Source organism: Phyllobates terribilis, unplaced genomic scaffold (genome assembly GCF_046119375.1).
Source record: "Phyllobates terribilis strain yellow unplaced genomic scaffold, ASM4611937v1 Scaffold_2__4_contigs__length_985480577, whole genome shotgun sequence".
Taxonomy (NCBI): domain Eukaryota; kingdom Metazoa; phylum Chordata; class Amphibia; order Anura; family Dendrobatidae; genus Phyllobates; species Phyllobates terribilis.
This window is the reverse complement of record NW_027362762.1, coordinates 15,730,688-15,743,700: the sequence shown is the minus strand read 5'-3', so window position 1 is coordinate 15,743,700 and position 13,013 is coordinate 15,730,688. Positions and strand designations below refer to the sequence as shown.

Below are 13,013 nucleotides of genomic sequence, written 5' to 3'. Positions count from 1 at the left end.
TGCCCCCCTCCTCCTCCTCCTCCGTGCCCCCCCCCTCCTCCTCCTCCTCCGTGCCCCCCTCCTCCTCCTCCTCCGTGCCCCCCCTCCTCCTCCTCCTCCGTGCCCCCCTCCTCCTCCTCCTCCTCCGTGCCCCCCTCCTCCTCCTCCTCCCTCCTCCGTGCCCCCCTCCTCCTCCTCCTCCTCCGTGCCCCCCTCCTCCTCTCTCCTCATCCTCTCTCCTCCGTGCCCCCTCCTCCTCCTCCGTGCCCCCCTCCTCCTCCTCCGTGCCCCCCTCCTCCTCCTCCGTGCCCCCCTCCTCCTCCTCCGTGCCCCCCTCCTCCTCCTCCGTGCCCCCCTCCTCCTCCGTGCCCCCCTCCTCCTCCGTGCCCCCCTCCTCCTCCGTGCCCCCCTCCTCCTCCGTGCCCCCCTCCTCCTCCGTGCCCCCCTCCTCCTCCGTGCCCCCCTCCTCCTCCTCCTCCGTGCCCCCCTCCTCCTCCTCCTCCGTGCCCCCTCCTCCCTCCGTGCCCCCCTCCTCCTCCTCCTCCGTGCCCCCCTCCTCCTCCTCCTCCGTGCCCCCCTCCTCCTCCTCCGTGCCCCCCTCCTCCTCCTCCGTGCCCCCCTCCTCCTCCTCCTCCTCCTCCGTGCCCCCTCCTCCTCCTCCTCCTCGTCCGTGCCCCCCTCCTCCTCCTCCTCCTCGTCCGTGCCCCCCTCCTTCCTCGTCCGTGCCCCCCTCCTCCTCCGTGCCCCCCTCCTCCTCCGTGCCCCCCTCCTCCTCCGTGCCCCCCTCCTCCTCCGTGCCCCCCTCCTCCTCCGTGCCCCCTCCTCCTCCGTGCCCCCCTCCTCCTCCGTGCCCCCTCCTCCTCCTCCTCCGTGCCCCCCTCCTCCTCCTCCTCCGTGCCCCCCTCCTCCTCCTCCGTGCCCCCCTCCTCCTCCTCCTCCGTGCCCCCCTCCTCCTCCTCCGTGCCCCCCTCCTCCTCCTCCGTGCCCCCCTCCTCCTCCGTGCCCCCCTCCTCCTCCTCCGTGCCCCCCTCCTCCTCCTCCGTGCCCCCCTCCTCCTCCTCCGTGCCCCCCTCCTCCTCCTCCGTGCCCCCCTCCTCCTCCTCCGTGCCCCCTCCTCCTCCTCCGTGCCCCCCTCCTCCTCCTCCGTGCCCCCCTCCTCCTCCTCGTCCGTGCCCCCCTCTTCCTCGTCCGTGCCCCCTCCTCCTCCTCTTCCTCCTCCTCCTCCGTGCCCCCCTCCTCCTCCTCCGTGCCCCCCTCCTCCTCCTCCTCCGTGCCCCCCTCCTCCTCCTCCTCCGTGCCCCCCTCCTCCTCCTCCTCCGTGCCCCCCTCCTCCTCCTCCTCCGTGCCCCCCTCCTCCTCCTCCTCCGTGCCCCCCTCCTCCTCCTCCTCCGTGCCCCCTCCTCCTCCTCCTCCGTGCCCCCCTCCTCCGTGCCCCCCTCCTCCGTGCCCCTCCTCCGTGCCCCCTCCTCCGTGCCCCCTCCTCTGTGCCCCCCTCCTCCGTGCCCTCCTCCTCCTCCTCCGTGCCCCCCTCCTCCTCCTCCTCCGTGCCCCCCTCCTCCTCCTCCTCCGTGCCCCCTCCTCCTCCTCCTCCTCCGTGCCCCCCTCCTCCTCCTCCTCCGTGCCCCCCTCCTCCTCCTCCTCCGTGCCCCCTCCTCCTCCTCCTCCGTGCCCCCCTCCTCCTCTCCTCCGTGCCCCCTCCTCCTCCTCCTCCGTGCCCCCCTCCTCCTCCTCCTCCGTGCCCCCCTCCTCCTCCTCCTCCGTGCCCCCCTCCTCCTCCTCCTCCGTGCCCCCCTCCTCCTCCTCCTCCGTGCCCCCTCCTCCTCCTCCTCCGTGCCCCCCTCCTCCTCCTCCTCCGTGCCCCCCCTCCTCCTCCTCCGTGCCCCTCCTCCTCCTCCTCCTCCTCCGTGCCCTCCCTCCTCCTCCTCCGTGCCCCTCCTCCTCCGTGCCCCTCCTCCTCCTCCTCCGTGCCCCTCCTCCTCCGTGCCCCCTCCTCCTCCTCTGTGCCCCCCTCCTCCTCCTCCTCTGTGCCCCCCCCCTCCTCCTCCTCTGTGCCCCCCTCCTCCTCCTCCTCTGTGCCCCCCTCCTCCTCCTCCTCCTCTGTGCCCCCCTCCTCCTCCTCCTCTGTGCCCCCCTCCTCCTCCTCCTCCTCCTCTGTGCCCCCTCCTCCTCCTCCTCTGTGCCCCCCTCCTCCTCTGTGCCCCCTCCTCCTCCTCCTCCTCTGTGCCCCCCTCCTCCTCCTCCTCCTCCTCTGTGCCCCCTCCTCCTCCTCCTCCTCCTCTGTGCCCCCCTCCTCCTCCTCCTCCTCTGTGCCCCCCTCCTCCTCCTCCTCCTCTGTGCCCCCCTCCTCCTCCTCCTCCCTCTGTGCCCCCCCCCTCCTCCTCCTCTGTGCCCCCCTACTCCTCCGTGCCCCCCTCCTCCTCCTCCTCCTCTGTGCCCCCCCCCTCCTCCTCCTCCTCTGTGCCCCCCTCCTCCTCCTCCTCCTCTGTGCCCCCTCCTCCTCCTCCTCCTCTGTGCCCCCCTCCTCCTCCTCCTCCTCTGTGCCCCTCCTCCTCCTCTGTGCCCCCCTCCTCCTCCTCCTCCTCTGTGCCCCCCTCCTCTCCTCCTCTGTGCCCCCCTCCTCCTCCTCCTCTGTGCCCCCTCCTCCTCCTCCTCTGTGCCCCCCTCCTTCCTCCTCCTCCTCTGTGCCCCCCTCCTCCTCCTCTGTGCCCCCCTCCTCCTCCTCCTCTGTGCCCCCCTCCTCCTCCTCCTCTGTGCCCCCCTCCTCCTCTGTGCCCCCTCCTCCTCCTCCTCCTCCGTGCCCCCCTCCTCCTCCTCCTCCTCCTCCGTGCCCCCCTCCTCCTCCTCCTCCTCCGTGCCCCCCTCCTCCTCCTCCTCCGTGCCCCCCTCCTCCTCCTCCTCCGTGCCCCCCTCCTCCTCCTCCTCCGTGCCCCCTCCTCCTCCTCCTCCGTGCCCCCCTCCTCCTCCTCCTCCTCCTCCGTGCCCCCCTCCTCCTCCTCCTCCGTGCCCCCCTCCTCCTCCTCCTCCGTGCCCCCCTCCTCCTCCGTGCCCCCCTCCTCCTCCGTGCCCCCCTCCTCCGTGCCCCCCTCCTCCGTGCCCCCCCTCCTCCGTGCCCCCCTCCTCCGTGCCCCCTCCTCCTCCTCCTCCGTGCCCCCCTCCTCCTCCTCTCTCCTCATCCTCTCTCCTCCGTGCCCCCCTCCTCCTCCTCCGTGCCCCCCTCCTCCTCCTCCGTGCCCCCCTCCTCCTCCTCCGTGCCCCCCTCCTCCTCCTCCTCCTCCGTGCCCCTCTCCTCCTCCTCCGTGCCCCCCTCCTCCTCCTCCTCCTCCGTGCCCCCCCCTCCTCCTCCTCCTCCGTGCCCCCCTCCTCCTCCTCCTCCTCCTCCGTGCCCCCCTCCTCCTCCTCCTCTCTCCTCATCCTCTCTCCTCCGTGCCCCCCTCCTCCTCCTCCGTGCCCCCCTCCTCTCCTCCGTGCCCCCCTCCTCCTCCTCCGTGCCCCCCTCCTCCTCCTCCGTGCCCCCCTCCTCCGTGCCCCCCTCCTCCGTGCCCCCCTCCTCCGTGCCCCCCTCCTCCGTGCCCCCCTCCTCCGTGCCCCCCTCCTCCGTGCCCCCCTCCTCCGTGCCCCCCTCCTCCTCCTCCTCCTCCGTGCCCCCCTCCTCCTCCTCCTCTCTCCTCATCCTCTCTCCTCCGTGCCCCCCTCCTCCTCCTCCTCCGTGCCCCCCTCCTCCTCCTCCGTGCCCCCCTCCTCCTCCTCCGTGCCCCCCTCCTCCTCCTCCGTGCCCCCCTCCTCCTCCTCCTCCTCCGTGCCCCCCTCCTCCTCCTCCTCCTCCGTGCCCCCCTCCTCCTCCTCCTCCGTGCCCCCCTCCTCCTCCTCCTCCGTGCCCCCCCCTCCTCCTCCTCCGTGCCCCCCCCCCTCCTCCTCCTCCGTGCCCCCCCCCCTCCTCCTCCTCCGTGCCCCCTCCTCCTCCTCCTCCGTGCCCCCCCCTCCTCCTCCTCCCCCGTGCCCCCCTCCTCCTCCTCCTCCTCCGTGCCCCCCTCCTCCTCCTCCTCCCTCCGTGCCCCCCTCCTCCTCTCTCCTCATCCTCTCTCCTCCGTGCCCCCCTCCTCCTCCTCCGTGCCCCCCTCCTCCTCCTCCGTGCCCCCCTCCTCCGTGCCCCCCTCCTCCTCCTCCTCCTCCGTGCCCCCCTCCTCCTCCTCCGTGCCCCCCTCCTCCTCCTCCGTGCCCCCCTCCTCCTCCTCCGTGCCCCCCTCCTCCTCCTCCGTGCCCCCCTCCTCCTCCTCCGTGCCCCCCTCCTCCTCCTCCGTGCCCCCCTCCTCCTCCTCCTCCTCCGTGCCCCCCTCCTCCTCCTCCGTGCCCCCCTCCTCCTCCTCCTCCGTGCCCCCCTCCTCCTCCTCCTCCGTGCCCCCCTCCTCCTCCGTGCCCCCCTTCTCCATGCCCCCCTCCTCCTCCTCCTCCTCCTCCTCTCTCCTCATCCTCTCTCCTCCTCCTCTCTCCTCATCCTCTCTCCTCATCCTCTCTCCTCATCCTCTCTCCTCATCCTCTCTCCTCATCCTCTCTCCTCAGTGTATAACTGGACGGTGGAGGAGGTGGTGCAGTGGTTGATCACCTACGTGGAGCTTCCCCAGTACGAGGAGACGTTCCGGAAGCTGCAGCTGAGCGGGACGGATATGCCGCGGTAGGTGGTCCGCTATCTCGTCTACTGTATTCAGCGTCTGCCGGACCTTGACCTCTCCATGGGAGCGATTACCCCTCAGGGATCCCAGGAATAAGGAATCTTCCTGTGGAGGATCCTGGGATCTGCGAGGATCTTACGGCAGCTGATCGTCCACACGGGGGTGAGGCCGAGACCGCTCTGGTCTCCCCAGGCTCCTTCATACCAGAGTGTGCACAGCACAGCCCCCCGTCCACCATCCCAGTGGTTCGGCCCCTGCCCTCCGCCGCCCTCCTCGCGGCCCCTGCCCTCCGCCGCCCTCCTCGCGGCCCCTGCCCTCCGCCGCCCTCCTCGCGGCCCCTGCCCTCCGCCGCCCACCTCGCGGCCCTTGCCCCCTGCCGGCCTCCTCGCGGCCCCTGCCCCCTCCGCCGCCTCCTCGCGTCAGTAATTACTGCTGTTTATTGATAGCAGACGGTGATTATCCACCATGCGGAGCAGCGGAGCCGGGTGCGGTGCCTGGTGCTGCGCGGTGTCCGTGGTAACGGGATAGTTACCGTCCGGTCTCCATGACGACGTGAGCTCTGCCACATTCCCAGCTCCGTCCTCCTCACTGACTGTCTCCATTTCTGTGTCTCAGGTTAGCGGTGGCGAATGCGACCATGACGGGCACGCTGCTGAAGATGACTGACCGCAGCCACCGCCAGAAGCTGCAGCTGAAGGCTCTGGACACCGTGCTGTTCGGACCCCCTCTGTGTGAGTAACCGGGGGTCCGCTGTTCTCCACTGATGGGAAGGATGGCGGACAGCGCGGCAGGCGCCATTATGGCGGTCACATGGCCGGTGCGTCCTGTGCTGGGAGCGCTCCCGGGTCGTCATGTCTGTACCTTCTCCCCGTGTTTCTTGGGTCTCCGCTTTCCTCCCACCGTCCATAGACGAGGAATGTAGATCGTGAGCCCCAATTGGGACAGATGATGGCGCTATATGCAATGATAATGGGGCTGTCCTGGAGGCTTTGGGTGAGGTGGGGGTCCTGCCCCTGAAGCTGCGGTCTGGGGGCCCCTGTAATTACATCTCTGGGGCTCTCGATGGAGCGGACCCCCCCCACACCTGTGACCCCAGCGGCCATTACTGTCGGTCACTCACTTCCTCTGTTTGCTTCAGTGACAATGATTTATCTCCTGCAGAGGTCGGTGACCCCAGGGTGATAACCTGGGAGGGGGCTGGGGTGGGGGCCTTCTGGGTGCAGTGATCCCGAGGGCCGTGCTGTGTTTTATCCATAGGAGTCTGGGATCGGTGGGTGGTGACTCCAGAGCTGTAATCTGCACGCAGCTTTCCCATTAACAGCTGAGTAGAATCTCTCTGTTAATGGAAAAGTTGTGTAGTGCGCTCTGACCCCCCCCTAGCGGCACTCTCTGTAGACTCTGCTCCCCCCGGTGGCGCTCTCCTCTAGACTTTGCTCCCCCCGGTGGCGCTCTCCTCTAGACTTTGCTCCCCCCGGTGGCGCTCTCCTCTAGACTCTGCTCCCCCCAGTGGCGCTCTCCTCTAGACTCTGCTCCCCCCGGTGGCGCTCTCCTCTAGACTCTGCTCCCCCCGGTGGCGCTCTCCTCTAGACTCTGCTCCCCCGGTGGCGCTCTCCTCTAGACTCTGCTCCCCCCGGTGGCGCTCTCCTCTAGACTCTGCTCCCCCCCGGTGGCGCTCTCCTCTAGACTCTGCTCCCCCCTGGTGGCGCTCTCCTCTAGACTCTGCTCCCCCCTGGTGGCGCTCTCCTCTAGACTCTGCTCCCCCCTGGTGGCGCTCTCCTCTAGGCTCTGCTCCCCCCCGGTGGCGCTCTCCTCTAGGCTCTGCTCCCCCCCGGTGGCGCTCTCCTCTAGGCTCTGCTCCCCCCGGTGGCGCTCTCCTCTAGGCTCTGCTCCCCCCGGTGGCGCTCTCCTCTAGGCTCTGCTCCCCCCGGTGGCGCTCTCCTCTAGGCTCTGCTCCCCCCGGTGGCGCTCTCCTCTAGGCTCTGCTCCCCCCGGTGGCGCTCTCCTCTAGGCTCTGCTCCCCCCGGTGGCGCTCTCCTCTAGGCTCTGCTGGGAAGCAGGTCACCCCTGGGGGGGGGTTTGCAGGGAAGCAGGTCACCCCTGGGGGGCGGTTTGCAGGGAAGCAGGTCACCCCTGGGGGGTGGTTTGCAGGGAAGCAGGTCACCCCTGGGGGGGGGGGTTTGCAGGGAAGCAGGTCACCCCTGGGGGGGGGGGGGGTTTGCAGGGAAGCAGGTCACCCCTGGGGGGGGGGGGGTTTGCAGGGAAGCAGGTCACCCCTGGGGGGGGGTTTGTAGGGAAGCAGGTCACCCCTGGGGGGGGGGGGGGGGTTTGCAGGGAAGCAGGTCCCCCCTGGGGGGGGTTTGTAGGGAAGCAGGTCACCCCTAGGGGGGGGGTTTGCAGGGAAGCAGGTCACCCCTAGGGGTGGGGTTGCTGGGAAGCAGGTCACCCCTGGGAGGGGTTTGCAGGGAAGCAGGTCACCCCTAGGGGTGGGGTTGCTGGGAAGCAGGTCACCCCTGGGGGGGGGGTTTGTAGGGAAGCAGGTCACCCCTGGGGGGGGGGGTTTGCAGGGAAGCAGGTCACCCCTGGGGGGGGGTTTGCAGGGAAGCGGGTCACCTAGCTTTTCCAGGCTCGGACAGACCCCATGTTGCCTGATGTTTGGCCCGCTCTTGGCCGCGCGGCCGGCGGCGGTCTTTGTGGGGCAGAGCTGACACTCCTGACGTGTTTTCTCGCTCGCTGTAAACACCGGATTATTTTTAGGCCGTTTCATTTATAATTTCTCACAATGTGAGCGGGGGGCCGCGGCCAGCGCTACATAATGGGAGGAAGCGCAGCCCCCGGGGGACCAGGCGAGGCGGCAGATCCTGCTCCGCTCGGCTGCGCGGCTTCCTCTCCGCAGGTTACGTGCTGCATAGCACAGGGGGGCGGCAGGTGCACTCTGGGTAATGTCGGTGGGCTTCTCCGGGGTGGTCCTGTGTGTGGGGGGGTCCTGTGTGCGGGGTCCCGCTGTGCTGCTGCCCGTGTCCCCCCGCGTTGCTCTGGATGAGGACGTGGTCTCCGCAGTTACACCGGGGTCCGCTCCTACTGTACAGGGCGGGGGAGGGGAATGCGGAGGAGGATGGGCTTATTAGCCATACACTGCCCAGAGAGGAGGACGTGACCGGGGGTCTCTAACATCCAGCAACACTACAACCCCCAGCATGTCCCACGAGCCTGCAGCTGCCTGAGAGGTGGAGTTCACTAGTTGAGGTCACTGGAGGGTGATGGAGGAGGCAGATCCGCACACGGGGTGGGGGTGGGGGGGCCTCGTTACTGATCACATGGGTGGGCCGCTCACACCCGTCTCCTCCCCCGCAGTGACCCGTCACAACCACCTGAAGGACTTCATGCTGGTGGTCTCCATCGTCATCGGGGTCGGGGGCTGCTGGTTCGCCTACATCCAGAACCGCTACTCCAAGGATCACATGAAGAAGATGATGAAGGACCTGGAGGGGCTTCACCGGGCCGAGCAGAGCCTGCACGACCTGCAGGAGAGGTGGGTGACGCTCTGCAGGGGGGGGCCGCCGGGTCCCTCCCCAGGACTGGTTGTCTCCTCCTTCTGTACAGGCCTGGTTACCCCTCCGCCGCCTGCCCGCCCGTCAGTGGAGCCCCTGGTTCCTCGGTGTATACAGCCGCGCTCTATATATATATCGCTGTGTAAATACCCGGTGACCCCGGGTCAGATGCCGCTGAGCGGAGTGCGGCCTCCTGTGTATACACAGTCTGGAGCCGGCGGCTGCTATATTTAGGCCGCTCTGCGCTCTCGTCCTCGCTGCGCCCCCCGTAGATTGTCAGCTCTTCTGCTGTATATACTGTATCCGCTGTGCAGGGCGACACCAGGCAGCGCCTTACAGACGGGATGATGGGGGCTGTAATACACAGAGTGCAGCTGGAGCCCCCAGACCCCGACATTGCTGGCGGCAGCGGGGGCTCTTCACTCTTGTGTCCCCCTCAAAGGTGTCACCCCCATCATCTATAGAGGGGCTCATGCAGGACTCTGACTAATCAGTACGACTCCCATCATCCCTGGTTTACCCCGAGGCCTCACGTTCCCACTGGGACCCCCGGGCACCTGTGAAACATTGGAGCACAGGGGGCTCCGATGTGCTTCCCCTTTAAGCAGTGGTGACTCAGCCATGCAGGACATCCCCCCCCCCCCTCCCCAGGAGACCCTCAGGGCGGCCCCCCTCACATCACAGGAATGCTGCGTCCTGCTGCCTCAGCGACCTCTAGTGGTGAGCACAGAGCAGTACGCTGGCAGGACTCTCCATGGCCTCCATAGGATGAACGGTCACATCCGGCACCACGACCCTCTGGGCTTGTCCCCGGTGTCAGGGCTCAGCGTCCTGCTTGGTGATGACTATTCCCTGTGCTGCCCCCACGTGCCGCCTTTTGCCCCCCGTGCCCGCTGCCTCCCTGTAACACTCCCGTCCTCTCCAGGCTGCAGAAGGCGCAGGAGGAGCACCGCACGGTGGAGGTGGAGAAGGTTCACCTCGAGAAGAAGCTGCAGAATGAGATCAGTCTGGCCAAACAGGAGGCGCAGCGGCTGCGAGAGCTGCGGGAGGGGACAGAGAACGAGCTGAGCCGGCAGAAGTACGCCGAGCAGGAGCTGGAGCAGGTGAGAAGACCCCCGAGTCACCCCTGTGTATCCCAGGGTTCAGGGAATTACCCCGTATTACCAGTGCCCTGGAGAAGACCCCCGAGTCATCCCCGTGTATCCCAGGGTTCAGGGCATTACCCCGTATTACCAGTGCCCTGGAGAAGACCCCCGAGTCACCCCCGTGTATCCCAGGGTTCAGGGCATTTCCTCGTATTACCAGTGCCCTGGAGAAGACCCCCGAGTCATCCCCGTGTATCCCAGGGTTCAGGGCATTACCCCGTATTACCAGTGCCCTGGAGAAGACCCCCGAGTCATCCCCGTGTATCCCAGGGTTCAGGGCATTACCCCGTATTACCAGTGCCCTGGAGAAGACCCCAAGTCACCCCCGTGTATCCCAGGGTTCAGGGCATTACCCCGTATTACCAGTGCCCTGGAGAAGACCCCCGAGTCACCCCCGTGTATCCCAGGGTTCAGGGCATTTCCTCGTATTACCAGTGCCCTGGAGAAGACCCCCGAGTCACCCCCGTGTATCCCAGGGTTCAGGGCATTACCCCGTATTACCAGTGCCCTGGAGAAGACCCCCGAGTCACCCCCGTGTATCCCAGGGTTCAGGGCATTACCCCGTATTACCAGTGCCCTGGAGAAGACCCCGAGTCACCCCCGTGTATCCCAGGGTTCAGGGCATTACCCCGTATTACCAGTGCCCTGGAGAAGACCCCCGAGTCATCCCCGTGTATCCCAGGGTTCAGGGCATTACCCCGTATTACCAGTGCCCTAGAGAAGACCCCCGAGTCACCCCCGTGTATCCCAGGGTTCAGGGCATTACCCCGTATTACCAGTGCCCTGGAGAAGACCCCGAGTCATCCCCGTGTATCCCAGGGTTCAGGGCATTACCCCGTATTACCAGTGCCCTGGAGAAGACCCCCTAGTCATCCCCGTATCCCAGGGTTCAGGGCATTACCCCGTATTACCAGTGCCCTGGAGAAGACCCCGAGTCACCCCCGTGTATCCCAGGGTTCAGGGCATTACCCCGTATTACCAGTGCCCTGGAGAAGACCCCGAGTCACCCCCGTGTATCCCAGGGTTCAGGGCATTACCCCGTATTACCAGTGCCCTGGAGAAGACCCCCGAGTCACCCCCGTGTATCCCAGGGTTCAGGGCATTACCCCGTATTACCAGTGCCCTGGAGAAGACCCCCGAGTCACCCCCGTGTATCCCAGGGTTCAGGGCATTACCCCGTATTACCAGTGCCCTGGAGAAGACCCCCGAGTCACCCCCGTGTATCCCAGGGTTCAGGGCATTACCCCGTATTACCAGTGCCCTGGAGAAGACCCCCGAGTCACCCCCGTGTATCCCAGGGTTCAGGGCATTACCCCGTATTACCAGTGCTCTGATGTCACCCGCTTGTCAGTGTTCAGGGCACAAGGCAGGTTTTCTGTGTTCCCTGTGCCCCTCCTTTGCCTTGTTGCCCCCTGACGTGGCCTGTTTGCCCCCGGCAGGTGCGGATGGCTCTGAAGAACGCGGAGAAAGAGCTGGAATCTCACAGTAACTGGTCGGCCCCCGAATCTCTCCAGAAATGGCTGCAGCTGACGCACGAGGTGGAGGTGCAGTACTACAACATCAAGAAGCAGAACGCCGAGAAGCAGCTGATGCTGGCCAAGGAAGGGGTGAGGGTCCGGGGGTCCCTGCTGCTGCGCCCTCCAGCCACCCTCCAGCCCCTCTCCACCTCCTTCACCTTCTCTTTGGTTTCCGATCAGGCAGAGAAGATAAAGAAGAAGAGGAACACGTTATTCGGGACGTTCCATGTGGCGCACTCCTCATCGCTGGATGACGTGGACCACAAGATCCTGACCGCAAAGTAAGCCTAACAAAGGTGCCCGGCCCCGCGCCCTCATCTGCTCCACGCCCTCGGCTGCCCCTTCCCCCCTCCCCCTTCCCCCCTCCTCCGGGTTCCGCGCCCTCGCCTGCCCCTTCCCCCGGGCTCTGCGCCCTCGGCTGCCCCTTCCCCCGGGCTCTGCGCCCTCGGCTGCCCCTTCCCCCGGGCTCTGCGCCCTCGGCTGCCCCTTCCCCCCTCCTCCGGGTTCCGCGCCCTCGGCTGCCCCTTCCCCTCTCCTCCGGGTTCCGCGCCCTCGGCTGCCCCTTCCCCTCTCCTCCGGGTTCCGCGCCCTCGGCTGCCCCTTCCCCTCTCCTCCGGGTTCCGCGCCCTCGGCTGCCCCTTCCCCCCCTCCTCCGGGCTCTGCTCCCTCGCCTGCCCCTTCCCCCGGGCTCTGCTCCCTCGCCTGCCCCTTCCCCCGGGCTCTGCTCCCTCGCCTGCCCCTTCCCCCGGGCTCTGCGCCCTCGCCTGCCCCTTCCCCCGGGCTCTGCGCCCTCGCCTGCCCCTTCCCCCGGGCTCTGCTCCCTCGCCTGCCCCTTCCCCCGGGCTCTGCGCCCTCGCCTGCCCCTTCCCCCGGGCTCTGCGCCCTCGCCTGCCCCTTCCCCCGGGCTCTGCGCCCTCGCCTGCCCCTTCCCCCGGGCTCTGCTCCCTCGCCTGCCCCTTCCCCCGGGCTCTGCGCCCTCGCCTGCCCCTTCCCCCGGGCTCTGCGCCCTCGCCTGCCCCTTCCCCCGGGCTCTGCGCCCTCGCCTGCCCCTTCCCCCGGGCTCTGCGCCCTCGCCTGCCCCTTCCCCCGGGCTCTGCTCCCTCGCCTGCCTCTTCCCCCGGGCTCTGCGCCCTCGCCTGCCCCTTCCCCCGGGCTCTGCGCCCTCGCCTGCCCCTTCCCCCGGGCTCTGCGCCCTCGCCTGCCCCTTCCCCCGGGCTCTGCGCCCTCGCCTGCCCCTTCCCCCGGGCTCTGCGCCCTCGCCTGCCCCTTCCCCCGGGCTCTGCGCCCTCGCCTGCCCCTTCCCCCGGGCTCTGCGCCCTCGCCTGCCCCTTCCCCCGGGCTCTGCTCCCTCGCCTGCCCCTTCCCCCGGGCTCTGCTCCCTCGCCTGCCCCTTCCCCCGGGCTCTGCTCCCTCGCCTGCCCCTTCCCCCGGGCTCTGCTCCCTCGCCTGCCCCTTCCCCCGGGCTCTGCGCCCTCGCCTGCCCCTTCCCCCGGGCTCTGCGCCCTCGCCTGCCCCTTCCCCCAGGCTCTGCGCCCTCGCCTGCCCCTTCCCCCGGGCTCTGCGCCCTCGCCTGCCCCTTCCCCCCTCCTCCGGGTTCCGCGCCCTCGCCTCCCTGCCCTTTCCCCCCTCCTCCGGGTGTACGCAGCAGGGGCTGCTGTCGGCGGTGGGACTGTATTTGGGGATGTCTTCTGTATATTGGGGGGCTCCGTGTTATGGTGGTCTTCCATGTGGCTGACGTCTGGCGCCCCCCGCAGGCAGGCCCTCAGTGAGGTGACAGCAGCCTTACGGGAGCGGCTGCACCGCTGGCAGCAGATTGAGATGCTCTGCGGCTTCCAGATTGTTAATAATCCCGGGCTGCTCATCCTGATGACCTCGCTGAACATCGACCCCAGCCTGATGGGCGGAGCCCGGCCTGCCCCCGCCCCCTTCATCATGACGGACGACATGGATGACCTGGACGAGGAGCTCGTGTCTCCGCTGAGCATGCAGTGTAAGTGTGTGGGGGAGGGGCACGGGACGGAGGAGGAGGAGCAGAGTGGGGGAGGGGCGCAGGGCAGAGTGGTGGAGGGGCGGCAAACGGAGAAGGAGGGGCAGAGTGGGGGAGGGGCGAGGAACGGAGAAGGAGGGGCAGAGTGGGGGAGGGGCGAGGAACGGAGA

General features: G+C 68.4%; 1 protein-coding gene across 4 annotated transcripts in view; it reads left to right on the top strand.

The window, feature by feature from the left end:
• The first annotated feature begins 4,498 nt into the window (after positions 1 to 4,498).
• Positions 4,499 to 13,013, top strand: part of LOC141188915 (stromal interaction molecule 1-like) — a 35,973-nt gene continuing 27,458 nt past the window's right edge. For 2 of the 4 annotated variants that reach the window (XM_073661099.1, XM_073661096.1), the window contains exons 1-7: positions 4,524 to 4,648; positions 5,262 to 5,377; positions 7,998 to 8,175; positions 9,120 to 9,297; positions 10,779 to 10,946; positions 11,037 to 11,137; positions 12,611 to 12,846. In XM_073661099.1, the coding sequence (XP_073517200.1) occupies positions 4,641 to 4,648; positions 5,262 to 5,377; positions 7,998 to 8,175; positions 9,120 to 9,297; positions 10,779 to 10,946; positions 11,037 to 11,137; positions 12,611 to 12,846 (985 nt within the window). In that variant the 5' untranslated portion in view covers positions 4,524 to 4,640. Of the gene's footprint in view, positions 4,649 to 5,261; positions 5,378 to 7,997; positions 8,176 to 9,119; positions 9,298 to 10,778; positions 11,138 to 12,610; positions 12,847 to 13,013 lie in introns of all 4 variants that reach the window. The other 2 variants (XM_073661100.1, XM_073661098.1) reach the window with 2 other exon arrangements.